The sequence below is a fragment of the Cucumis sativus genome, chromosome 1 (genome assembly GCF_000004075.3).
Source record: "Cucumis sativus cultivar 9930 chromosome 1, Cucumber_9930_V3, whole genome shotgun sequence".
NCBI classification, from domain to species: Eukaryota; Viridiplantae; Streptophyta; class Magnoliopsida; order Cucurbitales; family Cucurbitaceae; genus Cucumis; species Cucumis sativus.
This window is the reverse complement of record NC_026655.2, coordinates 32,241,072-32,259,144: the sequence shown is the minus strand read 5'-3', so window position 1 is coordinate 32,259,144 and position 18,073 is coordinate 32,241,072. Positions and strand designations below refer to the sequence as shown.

At 30.8% G+C, this 18,073-nt stretch overlaps 2 protein-coding genes and 1 long non-coding RNA gene across 4 annotated transcripts; all 3 read left to right on the top strand.

The window, feature by feature from the left end:
* LOC101206538 (protein PHLOEM PROTEIN 2-LIKE A9) lies at positions 1–1,053 on the top strand. The gene is made up of 3 exons (XM_011662011.2): positions 1–115; positions 251–342; positions 501–1,053. Exons 1-3 carry the CDS (start codon positions 50–52, stop codon positions 895–897), a joined length of 555 nt encoding a protein of 184 aa, XP_011660313.1. The 5' UTR covers positions 1–49; the 3' UTR covers positions 898–1,053.
* An 8,538-nt stretch (positions 1,054–9,591) lies between these two features.
* LOC101206301 (protein PHLOEM PROTEIN 2-LIKE A9) lies at positions 9,592–11,342 on the top strand. The gene is made up of 3 exons (XM_011662010.2): positions 9,592–9,744; positions 10,018–10,106; positions 10,729–11,342. The coding sequence occupies exons 1-3, from the start codon at positions 9,685–9,687 to the stop codon at positions 11,117–11,119; spliced, it is 540 nt and encodes a 179-aa protein (XP_011660312.1). The 5' UTR covers positions 9,592–9,684; the 3' UTR covers positions 11,120–11,342.
* Positions 11,343–12,808: 1,466 nt separating this feature from the next.
* Positions 12,809–14,963, top strand: LOC116401743. Of its 2 annotated transcripts, none has more exons than XR_004214085.1 (4): positions 12,809–13,059; positions 13,387–13,457; positions 14,152–14,206; positions 14,723–14,963. It is a non-coding gene; the product is annotated as an uncharacterized LOC116401743 (long non-coding RNA). The 2 variants fall into 2 exon arrangements; XR_004214084.1 differs by having other exon boundaries at positions 14,152–14,623.
* Positions 14,964–18,073: the final 3,110 nt, after the last annotated feature.

Here is an 18,073-nt window from a genome sequence, read left to right as displayed (position 1 = left end):
TATTATTTTTGAGAGCGAGAGAGATCTACTCGTTCACTCAATAGCAAAGATGGTTGGATTTTTCTATTCGTCACCTCACTTCAATGGAAATCCAAAAGCAATAGAGAAGGCCAAGGTAATTTAGGAAACCATATTCTATAGCCAATTCATTAATAATACACCTTGTAGAGATGCTCACATGTATCTATCTATATATATATATATCTCTTTTCAAATATGACAGTATAATTTAATTAATCCAATTTTACAGAACCAAAAGGTAATAATTTATCCAAAAGGCTTCACCATCACATGGGGCAATGACAAACGCTATTGGCGTTTCCCTCGTCAATCTCGAAACTTGTAAGCCATTACATTATTCATTTATCTCTTTCATTACTCCTATCAATATTTTTATTTACGTGCAGTCCTGATATTAGATATCCATTCCAACTTCACATCTCCTACCATTTTGGTTAACGTAGATATTTAAAACCGTATTTCATTTAAATACTTTGTAGGAAGGAGTCGAGTGCAGCTGCAGAACTGCTACAAGTGTCATGGTTGGAGGTGACATGCTGGACAGACAATGTAGAGATCGGAAAAAGCTACAAAGTTGGGTTTAACGTTTCCATGACGGCCGCTGCTTTTGGATGGAAAGGATGTGAAGTTTACATAATGGCCAAGATTGGGAAGGCTGGGAAATTCGTTTACAAGAAGATGTGCCTCGATGGGAAAGCATCAGATGGTCAGACCAAATTCAATATGCCCGAGGATAATCTAATTATCACTGTCAAACCTCCGTCGACCTCGCCGGGAGACAACCGTCTCTACTTCGGAATGTATGAGGTTTGGAGCGGAAAGTGGAAAGGAGGACTCAAGATCCACCATGCATTTGTTGAGAAGGTCGGGAATTAGAGCGAAAAATGAAACGTGAGATTGAGCCCTTGTTTTCGAGATTAATAATATATGTTTGGTGTTAATGGAGCCAGGCTCATTTTGGATTTTATAATATATTGAATTTGTAATACTTTAATACAGTTTTTTTATTGACGTCAACAGTACTTTTAAATACTCCAAATAACCTTTCTAGTATAGAATATTAATTCAATTATGCTCATCAGTTATGGGTACAAAATTTTAGAATGGATCTAGAGATTGTCATCAATATTTTTACATGATCACCATCTAGAATTAGGTTTCTCTTCCATGGTAACATAAAAGAATAGAGCAATATATATATATATCTAAAAAGAAAGCAAGAAGAAATCATTTAATATGTAAATCCATTTTAAATAATAAGCTTCTTTTTAAAATAGTCTTAAAGGTTTATTTATTAATTATTTAATTTTTTTTTTATAATTCTTTAATAAGTATTTATTCAAGTTGACCTTTCATTGAAACTCTAACATTGTTTAAAGGGTTTTTTTAAAAAAACAAACGCATAAATATTCATATATACCATATAGAACGATCTTAAAAATGGAAAGAGTTTACAAGCCCACAACATGAAATAACAAAAATATCCTTCGATCACACACTCATGAAAAAACAATTGAAAACAATTTTGTACTAAGTCTAAATGATTTTGTATCTCAGCCTAAACGATCTTGTACAATTGTTCCAAGTCTAAACGATCTTGTACTTTTGTACCCAATCCTAAATGATCTTATGCCAAATTTAAATGATATATCTTGTTACACGATCTTGTATCCTTGTTCCAAGTCTAAACGATATTGTACTCTTGTACACAATCTAAAAGATCTTGTACCCTTGTACGCAATCTAAACGATCTTGTACTCTTGTACATAATCTAAACGATCTTGTACCCAGTCTAAAAGATGTTGTATCAAATCTAAACGATCTATTAGTGATAGTGGATCAGTCTCTGTCTATTTAGGATAGACAACTGATAGTTTAGATATTGGTACACAATCGTTTAGATCTTGTATCAATATCATTTTTAGATCTTGTACATCAAGAAGAAAAAAAAGAGAAAACGACAGATGAAGAAGAAGGAAGAAATCTAGAAGAGAAAATGAATAAATCCCAAACAAGAAGAAGTGATAATATGAAGAAAAAGAAGTAAGAATTAATATGAAGAAATTAATAATATCAAGTCGAGAAGAATAAAGTGGAAAGTGGAATTTTCAAACATAGCAAATTTTACAAAATATTTATAACTTATAGCAAATTCTATCACTGATAGTCATTGATATGTTATAGTGATAGAATTCAAAATTTTATTATAGCTTGTAAATATTTTAATTTATTTTGCTATTTTAAAAAATGCCCTAAAACTAAATAACAAAGATGAAGAAAAAGAAGTAAAGTAAAGTGAAGAATGATTCTACAATATTAAAAAACAACGAAAAGCAGATCTGAAATTTTTGAAAAGAAACAATAATGACTCGATGGACTTTAATTTTTTGTCCCACCAACCACCATAAATAGTTTTTGTTTTATTACATTTATGTAAATTAACCGTGTTTAAATTAAATATGTTTTAGTTTTATATATCTATAATTTATCACAATGAAAAGGTTAGAAAATCAAACCCTAACTTCAAAAAAAAGTCATATACATTATCATTTAACTTAAAAGTTGGTTTGAACTAATTAACAATAGTTCATGAATCTATAATTGGTTAAATAGAGATTTGAGAATTAAGTATGTTGATGTATTAGAGAGTGTAGGCCATCTATTAAATGAAATACGACGTTTGAATTCATATGTTTTATATATTTATGATGAGAGTTCTTGATCAATAATTGTCATAGAAATAGGGAGTTATGAATCCTATTATGCATCAAAATTCTATGAATATATGATTGATTTTTATATAATTTATCCCCAGTTATTGTGTGAAGAAATTAAAATAGAACATGAAAGAGAGTTAAAAATTCTTTGGTTTCTTATTTATTTTTCATTGTTTACAAAAGTTTACGTTAAAATAAGTATAATTGATCAACTGATATAGTGTTGGTAGTAGTACAAGTTTGACGTTAAAAATTCAATTCTCTCTCCGACGTATTTTTGGAAAAAAATAACTATGAAAGATTTACAAAAAAAAGTCATTTAACTTATATGGAAGTAACAATTTTCTTTTGGACTATAATTAATAATGATTTAGTTTAATAAACGTTCAAATTTATTACGATATCACAATTAAGTTTTTGCTCTTGATGTGGTCCTTTTATTGTTGCCTATAAACAACCAATCAAATGAAATTTATATTGTATCGATCAATACTATCTATACTAAATAGTACAAGTGACAAGACTAAGTCGATGTATAGGAATGCACGAAGATTAGTTTCTTACGGTTAGCTTTTTAGTTAAACCGATAAATGGATGGAGGAGGGGGGCGATAAAAGAGTAAGATACTTAGCTTTGGTTAAATAGATCTCTCCCTTCTCGAAAGAATTTATTATTTCCTTGAGCTATCATCACTTATATGATTAAGCATGCATTATTAAATTTTTCAATAACATTAAGTTCTAGGAGATCTTTAGGTGGAATGTCTAGTTTTCATGCATCAAATTAACATTCAATAGATTCAATTGTAGATTGGTATCGTGTTATCGGTGCACTTCAATATCTCATTGATACTTGTTCGGATATAAGTTTTTATTGTAAAACAGATTGAGTCAATTTCTTTGATGCCCTACTGATTTTCATTGGCAAGTCGTAAACAAGGTACTTCGCTATCTTAAAGGTACAATTTACCATGGTTTTCTTCTTTATGATCAGATAGCGCTTTGAACATCACTACTTACCGTGATGCTTACTTGGCATCCAACTTAAATGATCGTCGCTTTGTCTCATCGTATTGCATTTTTCTCGAACCATCTTTGATTTTGTGGTCCTACAAACGCCAAGCAACCATTTAACGATCAAAATATTGTTGTGTTGCTAATACAACTGTTGAAATTATCTAGGTCTCTTCGTTGCTTTGTGAATTTTGCTTTCCCGTCATGTTCGATGGGTTGGTGTGATAATCAAAGTACAATCTCTCTTGCCAAGAATGTTGTCTTTCATGCTCGTTTCAAATATATTAAGATGGTTGTTCGACTTCATTCGTGACAAGATTGCCAACCAAATGCATAGATGTTTGATAGCTACCTTCTCACGACCATTGTAGATTGTTTAATGAAGTCTTTCATTTAATTTCTTCATTTTATAGTTTATAAGATCACATTATAGGCATACAATTTCTTTTTTCATATGTTTCATTGATTTTGCTCAAGTATATGGTATAATTGTACTCTCCATTTGAAGCTAAAAGAAGATGTGTAACTAGTATGATAATTCTTTTTCTTTTTTTTTTGCAAATGGCCGTGTTATTTTATTCATGTAACTCACTAGGAAAACACTTTTATAAGATATTAAAGATTCAAATGCCATTGAACTTGAGTCATGAGAATTATAATGAACAAAACTAGAAGAGTTGTTCAAATTTAAGAACAAAAATTTTATAGTGTGGTGAAAGTGGTGACGGATGGAAGTTGATAAATTTTGAGTAATGTGCTATATTGTGACAATTAATGAGATTGTAGAGATTGTGTCGAGAAAGATTTGTTCTCTAAAAGATCATATATAAAATGGTTAACACATGTATACATACATTGTTTGCACCGACGGATTTAGTATAGGTCTAAGGGAGCTCGAGCCTCTCTCAACTTTATTTTGTCTTTATATAATATGTATAAATAAAACGAATTGATGTTTGATATTTGTAAATAGTTTAGTGGTAACTATGATTATTAGCCTCCATTTCAACTAGAGTTCAAGTTATACTCCCTTTTTTTTCCAATTTTTTATTTTTTCTCTAAGTTACAACTCGAAACCCCCTAAACCCTAAACTCTAATGAGTTCAATAAATTTTCTGGATCTGCCACCGATTGTTTGCATTATATAATGCGTTATTCATTGAAACTTCACACAATCTTGAATGCGATGATAGGTTCTAGGATACAAATATTGCATTTCTGTAGTATTTATTAACGAAATTCCTAAATGATCCAATTACCTGTATTTATATCTACTAATCATAATTAACTTGTTCTAAGGTGTAATTTCCATGCAGTCTAACCCTAAGTCATTTAATGAATGTTGCTATATTATCTCTGCAAATTTGTGAAATATATGATTTATAATTAGTACATAACTATTTTTTTTTAAACATTTGAAAACTAGTAAATATTAAATTAAATTTTAGATTTTACTAATCGTTATATTTGTTTAATTTAAATCTAACTTGTTGAAACACGTTGGAAAAACGAAGTAGATTCACGTTCCATGGAAGATAGAACTCATACTATCAAACATAACTATCACCTCTCATATCCTTAAGATATATGGTGCAAGGGTATTTTTTTCATGGTGAAACTTAGATATTTAGTTGAAAATTGCATATACCTATTTTTCAAAAGAAAATTTCTTTACTATTTAGGGATGAGTAGCAGAATATTTAGTATAGGTATGGAGGCTCCAACCCTGGATTTTATGCTATTTATATACTGCTTTGAGCTATTCTAATGATAAAATTACTTTTTCAATTCCTTCTCCACATAGGTTCATGCCCTTGGGAGATTTATGTATTTGAAAACTTAATAAATTGATATTCGGTAGTGGTAGTTGAGTCAGAAAAGTGAAGGCACAACCCTTGGGAGATTTATGTATTTGTGTTGTTGTTTGCCCTTTTAACCTTAATATCAATATCTTCTTTCATATATTTATTAACCTTAATATCATTTTATTCGATCGTGGAACCCAAGTTTTAGCTAAAGATTACAATCAGAAAGAAAAACAACATCTAATGCGTCTTTGAAACGTCGTCTTCATCACTCTCCATCCCAAAAAGTGGAACCTTTTACCCTTTCCAACATTTCATTTTCCTCCCTCCACCTTATTCCATTGATATTGGTTACCCACTTGGGTTAAAGTGATTTGAATCTCCCTCAATCGAACAGATACAATATATCTTTTCTTAGACTTCTTAAATTGATTAAAGTCAGACATGCATATACATAGCTCTTCTTAAGTCAAATCAGCAGAAACTTGGAAATATTACATTATTGCAAGCCGACAGCCTTGAATTCATTCAACATTCTTTGTTTCCCACGATTTGATAAAAAGGGACATTTTTCTTTACATTATGATTCGTTTATGATGTTCATTGAATGGGTTTTTTCTGTTAGAAATTAATAAGCTACATACATTATGGATAACACATTAATAGATACATTTCTAGTTTCAAGATACATATGCATTTCTAGATACATGTAATTATTCAAGTACATGAATGGTATGTATTCATGTACTTCATTTATTTTGTGTCTCTTAGGAAATGTCTTTTGAGTACTATATATAGAGATCATTTCCTTCATTTGTATGCAAGATAAAAGAATCAAATCAATAGAAACAATTCATTTGTATGCAAGATAAAAGAATCAAATCAATAGAAACAATTCATTTGTATGCAAGATAAAAGAATCAAATCAATAGAAGCAAATTGAGTTTTAGAAAGTAAGTGAGTTTCAAGAGAACAACATTCTTCTCTTGTGTGTTATTGAGTTTTCTAAGAGAACAAATTTCTTCTCTTAAAAGTTTGTGAGATTTAGAGTGAATTTAGAGTGGGCTCGTCAACGCCTCCAACAAGATCCACTAAAGATAATATCATTAACATAGATTTGGACAATCAAGAAATCAGACTTGTTACGCTTGATAAACATGGTTTTATCAACCCTACTGCAACAATAACCTTGCTGAGATAGAAACTCGGACAATCGTTCATACCAAGCACGAGGAGATTCCTATATAAGGCCCTTTCGTAACCTGTAAAAATGGTTGTAATGTACCGGATAAATAAACCCCTCGGATTGGACAACATAGATTTCTTCAAAAAGGAACCCATTTAGAAACACACATTTAACTTCCATTTGATAGAGTTTAATTTATCGACAATATGCAAAGCTTAACAACAATCGGATTGCTTCAAGCTGAGCAACCAGAGCAATTGTTTCTCCAAAGTCAAGACCTTTGATATGAGAATATCCTTGTGCAACCAAGCGAGCTTTATTGCGTGTAACTAGTCCCTTTTGATCAGTTTTATTTGTAAATATCCACTTTGTGTTGATGATATTTGTGTGAGATGACTTCAGAACTAACTCTCAGAGACCTCATTTCGTTTAAATTGAAGCGTAACTCTTTCTGCATTCCTAAAACCCATTTTTCATTTGTTAGAGCGTCAGCAATAGAGGTAGGGTCCAACTGAGAAGTATAACATGCATTTCCAATCATCTTGGCATAATCATGTCTTTCCTTCTTTTGAGTGATGATCCATTACTGTTTTCTCAAATTATGGAACTGTAGAGATGATTTTTTGTAATATGAGACGATGTCATAAATGACTTTGGTGTAGAGGATCAAGCTGTAATATTGCCTCTGACAACAGTTTTTTCTGGCAACGTAAAAAAATTGTGAGAAAAGATATGATATGCCGACATAAATTTCATTGTGTGAGCACATCTTCATTTTTGGTGAATAAAATATAGATGTAGGCAAAAACTAGTGTATTGCGTGGGCATATGACTGAAACTCTTTTCTCTAAAGTTTATGATCACTGATAAGCTTCTGATCCATACCACACTATTACAGTTAAAATCACAGGAACATAATTAATTGATCAAGAGTTGGCGATTCACATAGTTGGAAAAGTGAAATTGATTGTTTAGTTCCATGAAATTTGATGAAGTTCACTGTTTTTGTTTTCTTATAGTAGAAAGTCATTTTTATTCTAGACGGTACTCCACAACCCAGCCAATATTCGCCCGCAAGATAATCTTCGCTTTGTTCAGTTCTTCCATTTGTCGAAAAAATATATGAAAATGTGTAGTTTTCCATTCTCACGAATCTTTTCTTTTGGCACTCGGTTTCTTTTAATTTTAAAATTATGTTCTACTCCTAGTGGATAAAAGGGGCCGTTTAGTGAGGTTCTTCTTTTCTTTTCCTTTACTTCTTTCTTCCTTTCTCAACAGTTCATTGAATCACAACCTTCCTATTGCTATTATTCTTTTTTAAATTATATATATACATCAAATATTAAAATTAACTTTATAACATACTTGTCAATTTTACATTTTCTAAATTTATTACGACCATTTAAAAGGTGTTTTAAACTATTTGAAGTTTGTTAATTATTAGAGGTTATTCAACATTCCATTTTTATCTTACAGATGGTTGCATATTTTCAAAGAATTTAACCAAATACTAATTTGAACTTTTTCAATTTTTTTTTTAAATGATCTAATGTATTAAATACTAACTTGAATTTTATATCTTTATAGCTAATCAACCCAGTGCAGTCCTCTCGGATCCATTTGGAACCAAACAAATTTGAGCTAAATTATGAGCTTGAGCCTAGTTGGTTCATGGCTCATGACTTAATTTTGGTCATATTTAACATTTGAATTTAGAGTCAATTGAATTTAGCGCAAGTAAATAATATTTAATCAAAATAATTAACTTGATTCAATGGTTAGAATTGACCAATTTATGTTTTCAATTGGAACACATGTCCAATTTTTTAACCAGTCCCAAATTTAATTATTTATATTTTTCATCACTAATTTAGTAAATAATGTGACAATTTGTGATTAGTCTCCAAATTTCTTGTTCAAATGTACCAATATCCCAACTTTTTTTTCAAGATTTTTTATATTGGTTAGATTTGGTACAAGCCAAATCTAAACGACCACTCAACAATTTTGTTCAAGATCATATTTGATAATACTTTTGAACCAAATAACACTTTAAAAAAATAATAATACAAGGCTTATATTTGATTGAAAAGAAAGATCATGATTTAGAAAAAAAATATTAAAAAAAAAGTGCAAAAAGAGATAAGAAGAAAGATGAGTAAAAGTTACAAAAGAATAAGAGAAAAAAGAAAATAGTAAGGAATGATAAATGTATTTGGATGTTTTGTTATATTCATAAAAATTAACTTATAAAAATAATTTAAACTATTTTTCTTTAATTTTCAAATTAAGTTGTTGCTTTTAAAACATTAATAAAAAAAATATAAAAACTTAAAAGATAACATAAATGAGTATAGGCTTTATATTAAAAAATAGGAAGTCTAAAAAGCAAAAAAAATATTACATCTAATATTTGTCCATCAAATTAAAAGTAGACACCAAAATTGAATTAAAAACAAAAAGTATAACATCTTCACAAGGTGGGCAGAAAAGTTGAGGTGAGAATTAATATATACAACACAAACGAATGTGTTAAACAAAGGCACCCTCATCCCCATGTAATGTAATTATTCACAATTTGTAGGGGTGGAAAGCCTTTTTATTTGACTTAATATGAACATTATGTCTATGGAAGAGAACTAATTCTTTTGCCAACTTCTAATTATTTAATTTCATCATATTCAACCACTAGAAGTTTCTGATTCCAACACAAGCTTTTTATTTTTTTTATTTGATTATGGAAGCCAGTTATTCCAAAGTGTGTGTCCCGTATGTTCTTCTTACACATTATTATTCACAGTCTCTTTTTTCTTTTTCTTCATATATAAAACCCTAAGCTTCCCTTACAAAATATACATACCTATCATTTCCCTAAGTGATACAGAGAAAGAACTAAGTTTGGGTTTACTAATTATTTTTTCTTTTTACAATTTATAAGTTCAATGGCTACGGTTTCAAAACCCCATTCTGATGCTGATCCAAGGGCCATAGAAATTACAAAGGTATATTAATTCAAACTAAATATACTAATTTCATCTCTCTTTAAGTTTCTTTTCCCATTCTTTTCCTTTCATTTATTCAATTATACATATTTTTGTACATCTGTTTTTAACTAAAACCAACTTATTTTATAAACTTATTTTTTTCTTTAAATCTATTTTTAGTGCTTCAAACACCCCAATTTTTCAAGTATAAATTATGTGTGTAAATACTATATTTTATTATTATTGGATGGTGACAATATAAATGATATTAATGTGCATGGAAAATGTTAGGGAGGCAAAATGATATTTTATCCAAGGGCATTGACCATCACATGGGGCAATGACAACCGTTATTGGCGTTTTCTTCCAAGTACTAATTTGTAAGTAAATCTTTTGTTACGTTTCCATGAATCATTTAAAAGCTTTTGTTGATGAGTTAGGATAATAAATTTTAACACCGTACCTATTCAAATATCAGGTTATATCATATGCTGATAAAGTCTGAAAGATTATCTAATAGTATAAATATTTGACATTAACTTTTAAGTTTAAAACATATTGCAAATACAAATTTTGAATCAAATCACTCTATGCATCTAACAAAAAAACAGAGATAAAAAAACTCAAGTTTTAGAAAGATTATTAAAAAGGATATAGAAGTATAACCATGAAATTAACTTTTATCTAAAACTTGTTACAGGAAAATTTAAACAAAATATTATTTGCTAAGGTTATTCTCAAATGTAGCAAGATATTATTGTCAATATGTGTTAGATAATTATAGAATCTATGATAGTAATACTATTAATTTCTAACACTATTTACCGTGTGACATTTTACTATACTAAAATAATAGTTTTAGCAATTTTGTCATTCATTCAATTACTCATAAAATAAAAAGAATTTTGTACCTGAGATATTTACAAGTTAGACTATATATTTTATATGCATGATCTATTTTTTGGAAATGTTTACCAAGTTCATCCTTATAACATTACATAGGAAGGACCCGAAGTCGGCTGTGCAACTATTGCAAGTGAGTTGGCTAGAAGTGACATGTTCAACGGACAAAGTGGAAGCTGGCCAGACCTATAAAGTGGGGTTTAATGTATCACTTCAACCAGATGCGTTTGGGTGGGATGATGTTGAGGTTTTCATAATGGCAAAAGTTGGAAAAAAGGGAACCTACTTTTTCAAGAAGACTAGTTTTGGGAAAAGGTTGGGTACAAGCTCCAAAAAGTTTAGTGTTCCTGATGAGGGTTTGGAAATCAAAATAGTTGCACCACAAAGCTCCCCAGGAGATTGCAGTCTCTATTTTGGACTTTACGAAGTTTGGAGTGGCAAATGGAAGGGAGGCCTGCAGATTCATGATGCGTTTGTTGAGAAAGTTTAGACTTGAATTTGACTCAACACATGTTTGAGTTATTGTATTATTGATTAAATATTTAAATAAATTGTTTTCTTTTTTCTCTTAATATTTTGATATAGATGTATGATTTTACATCCAAGGTTTCAATTTTGTTCATTTTAGTCCAATTCTGATCAGGTTGGAAGGGTGTGGTTGGATTGTATTTTTAAGTGATTAAATTGAGAAAATTAGTTGTTTTTGAAAAAAACAATCATGTGCTTGACAACCACTTAAGATGAATTTTAGGTTATCTTTCCTCGTTAACTTTCAATAATAGACTCTACCAACTGTCGTTGGTCAACATTCAACAATCGTGCCTGTGTCTCCAACCATCGTTTTTCAAGTAACTGTCAACAACTAATTTTTGTCTACCTTTTTTCCACAACCGCCACTAGTCATCCTTTGATGATTGCTTTTCGATAATGATCGATGATCAAACTTCGAGTGACCGTTTTTTGGAGATCGTCGCAGAACAACTACTGACCATTGTTAGCTATCATCTTCGAACCTTCAGTAACCTTTTCTTTGCTCTTTTATCGACCCATGAAAGTAAACTTTCTTCTACATGTGTTCTTGCCAACCATTGTCAACCAACCTCTAACAACCATTGTTGACCAATCTTCGACAAATGGTTCTCCATGTCTGTCACCTATCAACTTTTAGCTACCAAACTTCAGCTCCATGTCACTAGTCATTTATTTTAGACAACCACTTTTCAAGAACGGTTGCCAACCAAACCTTGACGACATTTTTTTTACGATTGTTTATTGTTTACTAGTGATGGTAGTTGACAAACCATCAAACAGTTTCAACTGTTGTTAGCAAATTTGTGGTCATCGTTTTGTTTTTGTTTTTTTTTGCAATCATTGTTCGTCAACCGTTGATAGTTTTTTTCCTTGTATCATTTTTTAACAACTACTATCGACCAACCTCCAATAACTACATTTCGGTGGTCATTGTCAACTAACTTTCATCGACTAGGTCAATTTTTGTCAATCATTTTTGTTGACCTCTACCGGCCAACTTTCTTTTACTGTTTTTCAGGCTGCCAACTATCTACCACCATTATTTGGTGACCATTTTTTACCAACTTTAGTCAATCGTTACTTGGGGATCGTTGTTGGCAAACTTTTGTTCACTGTTATTGGATAATCGTTGTCAGCCAAATTTTGATCACCTTTGCCAGTCAACCATCATCGGTTACTTTTTTGTGAATGTTTTTGGCTAAAATTTATCAACCATTGTTCAGTACATTGTCGCTCAACTTTTATTGACCGTTTTTGGTGAACGTTGCTAATAAACTTTCGTTGACCATTTTTTGTGACTATTGTCAACCAACTTTCATTGATCATTTTCTTGAGAGCAGTTGTTGCACTACAAGAAAAACTACCTACTACGACAGTTGTATACATCCCAAATTGAAAGGAGGAAAGAAAAAACTGTCACAAAAGCTAAAACACCGCGTTTTTGACGTAAAGAGACGAAATTTTTTGGATTTCACTTTTCGTGACAGTTATTTTGTCTCATAAGAGATACAAAAAATAATTTATTAAAATAAAATTTATTTTAAATAAAAAGTTTATTAAAATCAGATTTTTTCCTAATTCTAAAAACATTAAATAATTTATTTATTAAAATTAAACATCTCCAAAACCCTTTTCTCTACCTCCTCCTCCTCTTCTTCTTCTTCTCCTCTTCTTCTTCTCTTCTTCTTCTTCTTCTTCTTCTCTTTTTTTTGTCTTCTTCTTTGTGGAAGATCCACGCGTCGCCCCTCCTCGATTTTTCCTCCCTTCCGCTAACCATCTCTCTCCTTCTCTCACGCACGCCGGGAACGACGTTTCGTCAACGACATGTCCGAAATCCCTCTCTTTCTCTCCTTCAGCCGACGCCACCACCCAACACCCCTTGCATCGCTGAACTCACTGGTGAATCTCAACCATTATTTCTATTGTTTGTATGTATACAGTATATTAACTTCAAATGCTTTCATTTTATCCACAATGTGATATATTGATGGTTCTTTTTATGAAAAACATCCCTCATAGTTTTGCTTTTATAGGAGATATGTGTTTGTTTTGTCTATCATTCTATTGAATATTGTTGTTTACTATCATTTTTCTAATTTGAATCTACATTTTTTCTTTATGGTTGGCTATGTGATGAAGCATTTTTGTAGCTTACAATGTGTTTGATAAAATGCCTCAATGAAGCATTTTGTTGATTTTTAATTGATTTTTGTTCGTTCAAATTAGGAGACCAAGGCCAAGGAAGATTTCATGGCTATGGGCTGAAGCTTTGAGAAAAAGAGAATGAAAAATGAAATGTGAGATTTTAAACTTTGATGGTGTGTAGGGTCTTTTTGTTTGTCTATGCATTTCCCAAGTAAATTTGAGTACTTTGGATTTTTCTATTGATCTTTTGTTTATGGTTGCTATTGAGTTGTATCGTAATTGCATGATATTTGTAAGGTAAGACATTTGCTATTAAACCTAAATGTATCACCCTAATTTTGAAACTCATAACAAAGTTGCCAATATATATCTAATGTCCAACTCACAAAGACTTGGTAACACTAAAATGTTCATCTTCTTTTTGCATAACTATTGAGGCATAAGTCTAACCAATTTGTTTAATATCATTTGACAGTATAAAAGTTTATGGAGCCCTTGTCTAGATAGGTTTCTTTTTACTGTTTAATATATTGAAACGTCCCTTGTTTATCCTTTTTATGAATATCTATTTTATAAGAAGCATAAAATGAAAATTTTGATATGAGATATGAAATGTATTTCAACTCCTTAGGGCTGGAAATAGTTAGTTTTGTTGTAGCCTAACACTAGTAGTTGGAAGCACTCATTAATAGCAGAGTAATGATTCTTGTATATCAAGTCAAGAGCTTCATATTTTCTCCAATACTTCATTTGTGATATATGCATACAATATGCAATCGAATACTTCATTTTCGAGTGAGGTTTTCTTTGTTTCTAATTGCCTCGTTTTATTTTCTTGCATTGTAGAGAAGAGGAAGGGTTGGATGTGTTCAACCAGGAGAATGCTATCGTCTATACATAGGTTTATTGCTACTTTCAATATTTATTTCTTAATGGTTTTGATTTAACCTTTTATATAAGAACAATCTTCACTGGTGCAACAAATTGTTTCCTTCAGCTTCATTTATTTTAAATCAAACTATCATCATGTAAATTGTTCTGGTTGTAGGAATTTAGTTACAATCAAACGATCATCATGTAATTTTTTTTCTTTCTTTCTCTGTTTTGTTCATATTCTTGGGATAGTGTATTTCGATTTTGTTTGTGTATTTGGTACATTGTGTTATGGTATATCGACTGAAGACATGTTCTATGTGTGCCATTTTCATTGCTTTTTGATGGTGTTGGAAGGGGACTGGAATGAAGGGTTAGGAGGAGAGGGTTGAAAATGTTATCATAGAAGTAGCTCAATACTGTTTTTTTCAAACTTAAATCAACGGTAATGTTCCTTAATTACCTTTAAATAACTTTAATTAGAACCTTCTCATAGGTAATGTTCTTTAATCATCCTCTAAATGAGGTTTTGTTTTCTTTCTAGGTTTGGAAGAATCCATTTGAAGCATTGAAGCCAATTTGGAGCAACTGATTCATATAACATCTTTTGTATGGTTGGTAGCCAACTCTTGCTTCCAACGTATTGAGTTTAGGCTTCTTGCTTCCATTGTCAATGTATATTTTTTTTCTATGGAAACTACATTTGAACTAAACAAATGATTATTAGTCAATGGGTGTATGAATACTTCAAAGTGTATCTTTATAAAGTGTTGACTTATTGTTTTCGTATGAGTGTGATGTATTATTGTTAATGTTATTGAAGTTGGTAGTGTAATGGTTCAACAACAAGAAAAACATGAATTGAGGAATACACAATAGAGAAAAATATCATAATATACAAATTCGTAACATTTATTTTATGTTGTCAATACCGAAACCATGACAATTAAATTTTACAAAAAACTGTCACGATTGGTCTATTCATGACAGAAAAAAATGTCGTAATATACTAATTTGTGACATTTTCGTAACTGTCGTCAAAATCAAATCAATGACAATTAAATTTTACAAAAAACTATCACGATTGACATATTCTTGATAGAAAAAAAATGTCATAATATAAGAATTCGTGACATTTTTATAACTGTCGTAAATGTGTAAATGGTGACAATTATTTGTTGTCACGAAAAATAACATATGACAGTTATTTGTTGTCATAAAATACTAATTTATGACATTTATTTTTTGTCATGAAAACACATATTGTGACATTTTTTTGGAACTGTCATGGAAGGACTTTCCACGACACGCGATACTATGACTGTAAATAGCTGTCACAAATTTTTTTGCAACAAAAAATAACTGTCGTCGTAGACCATTTCTCTTGTAGTGTTGGCTAACTACCTACAACCATTTTTTGTTGACTACTATCGACCAACTTTTTTCAACAGTTGTTCAATGACTATCGTTGATTAACTTTTTGTGACCATTCTTTTTCGACTTTCATCCATCAGTTTTCAATTACTATTGTCAGACAATATTCATCAATTTTTTTCAGTGACCACTATTATCGGTTAACTGCCAACAATCATTTTTTATGACTACCATCAACTGACTTTTAACGACCGTTGTCGTCAATCTTTAGTTACAGTTTTATAGTGACCTTTGTCGGCCACCTTTGGTCACCATCCTCAATAATTGTTAACCAAATAGACCCTAAGTCATGACAAGGTTCTTTAAGTGATCTAAAACAATTCCTATCTACATTGTTTTATATTCACGAAATGGATGCATAATCATAATTTTTGGCCAAATTTACTAAGGAAAGAATGTCCACTTATATGATTGAGCACATAGTCATCTTATATATGGCTTTAAAGGTAGAAGATTAGGTTCCTTGGCTTATATATGCTTGTTGTCACACTGAAAGCCCATGGTCATATAGTTGTTACGATGCCTGAAACTCAACATAAATTAGTGAATGCTTAGATTTTTATTCAAACTCTTATGTCTAAAGGTCTTTTTTGTTATTTAGTTATAAGATTGAGTTAAATATGGACATCTTAAATATAAATCTCTTCCAATGAAGTTATAGAGAGAGAATAAATTATTTTGCAATATAGTCCTATACAAACTGTCACGTCCTGTTACAAAAGTCACTTTACATTACCTAGTTGAGATGTGCTCCCTAGACACTCGACAAGTATCTCCCCGTGAGATAGCATGTTGAATGCCTAGTAAGCATAATTACTTCAACAACCAAAATCAAATAACTTAACTTTGATAAACACAACGCAATTGAATATAACAATCAACTTCTCTTTATTAACTTAACAACAAGTGTTCTATAATACAATGAACGTGTTCTCTTTACAACAAAGCTAAAAACATAAATATTAGGCCTTCCACGCCTAGCACGGCTTCTAAAGCCTAGCTTGCTCGCCTCAATGTGTAGCAGCTCACTTTACCCTTCTTATCTTAGTCTCAACGCATTGAACTTGAGGAAATGAAACTTTAACACATAGGTCAAATACTTTAGTGAGTGATGCTTTTAGAAATCGTCTTTTTGGGGAAGACAATTCAATCAAAAATTCATTTTCATTTTCATATAAACAACCTCTGAATACCTCATTAAAAAAAAAAAAAACATATAAATCACACATTAGCTTCTGCTAATTTCTTTCCACCAAGAACATGAATCATTCTCTCGCATAGACTCGAAATTTATCTCACCAACATCTTTTAAGAATTTTCCTTGTTCACTTTCAGTTACTTAGGTTGTTCACTCAACACCTTTACTCATTACGTGCACACCACATAATAGTTAGCTCATTGATAGGAATACGGCTAATGATTTACTCACATACAAACATCACATTCATCAATCAAGAAATATAAGTTTAGAAACTTTGTTTTCAGATAAACAACAACATCAATCATCCACAACAATAACATATAATAACAGTGTACGTTTATAACATAAGACTAAAAAAGAAAGCTCTCAAAATATTTCTTTCTTTTAAAAAAATAACTCACAAAATACTTAGTTTCCTTTCTTTTTAGAATGCCTAACTTCAGCTTCTTTTTCTTGTCCAATACTTTCCTTAGCAGCTTAGTCACTTAGTAAAATTCTCATAATAACAACACCTTCTTTAATCCTTTCCAATCTTATTTATACCAATCCTTTTAATTTTCTTAGTCATCACACTTGAGCCTCTTTTAGCTTGCCACGTCTTACTTACACTTTACACATGTTGATTTATAACTCATCAGGTCATGCTACCATCTTAAGCTCAACACATAGCCAGCCATCAACTCAAGATTAGACATTGTCCTCAAATGTTAAAACTTATTTTCTTAAAATACTAAACTCTTTCTCACCTGGTCATCAACGTGCAAAACAACACCAAAATGCCTAATTTTTAATGATGAATGAGTACTTCTTCTTACCACGTCGTCAAGCTTCAACACCAACTACTACGTACTCAAAACACTTGTTCTTTACTCCTAACCAAAATAATTCTTTTAATCAAAATTCTTCCTTCAACAGACCCTTCTGTTTCCGATTTGGGCTTCATACAAACTCATTGCATAAAATGTCATTGGTTTTAATTTAATTAAATGCCTTTAATTTTTTAAAAACTCAATCATACAGAAATCACATGGTAATAAGATGTCAATCAGATTGAGATTGATTACATTTTGGTGGAATAATTAGACTTATTTATTGAGTTACATGGATGTGATATATATGGTTTGAGATGTGGAGAATTCATCGTAAAATAATATATGATAAAAATTAGATAACACAATCAAATATGAAATAGAAATTAAATGTGTCAAAGAATAAAATCTAACCAGATGACGATCAAAAGTCAATCAAACAATATAAAAA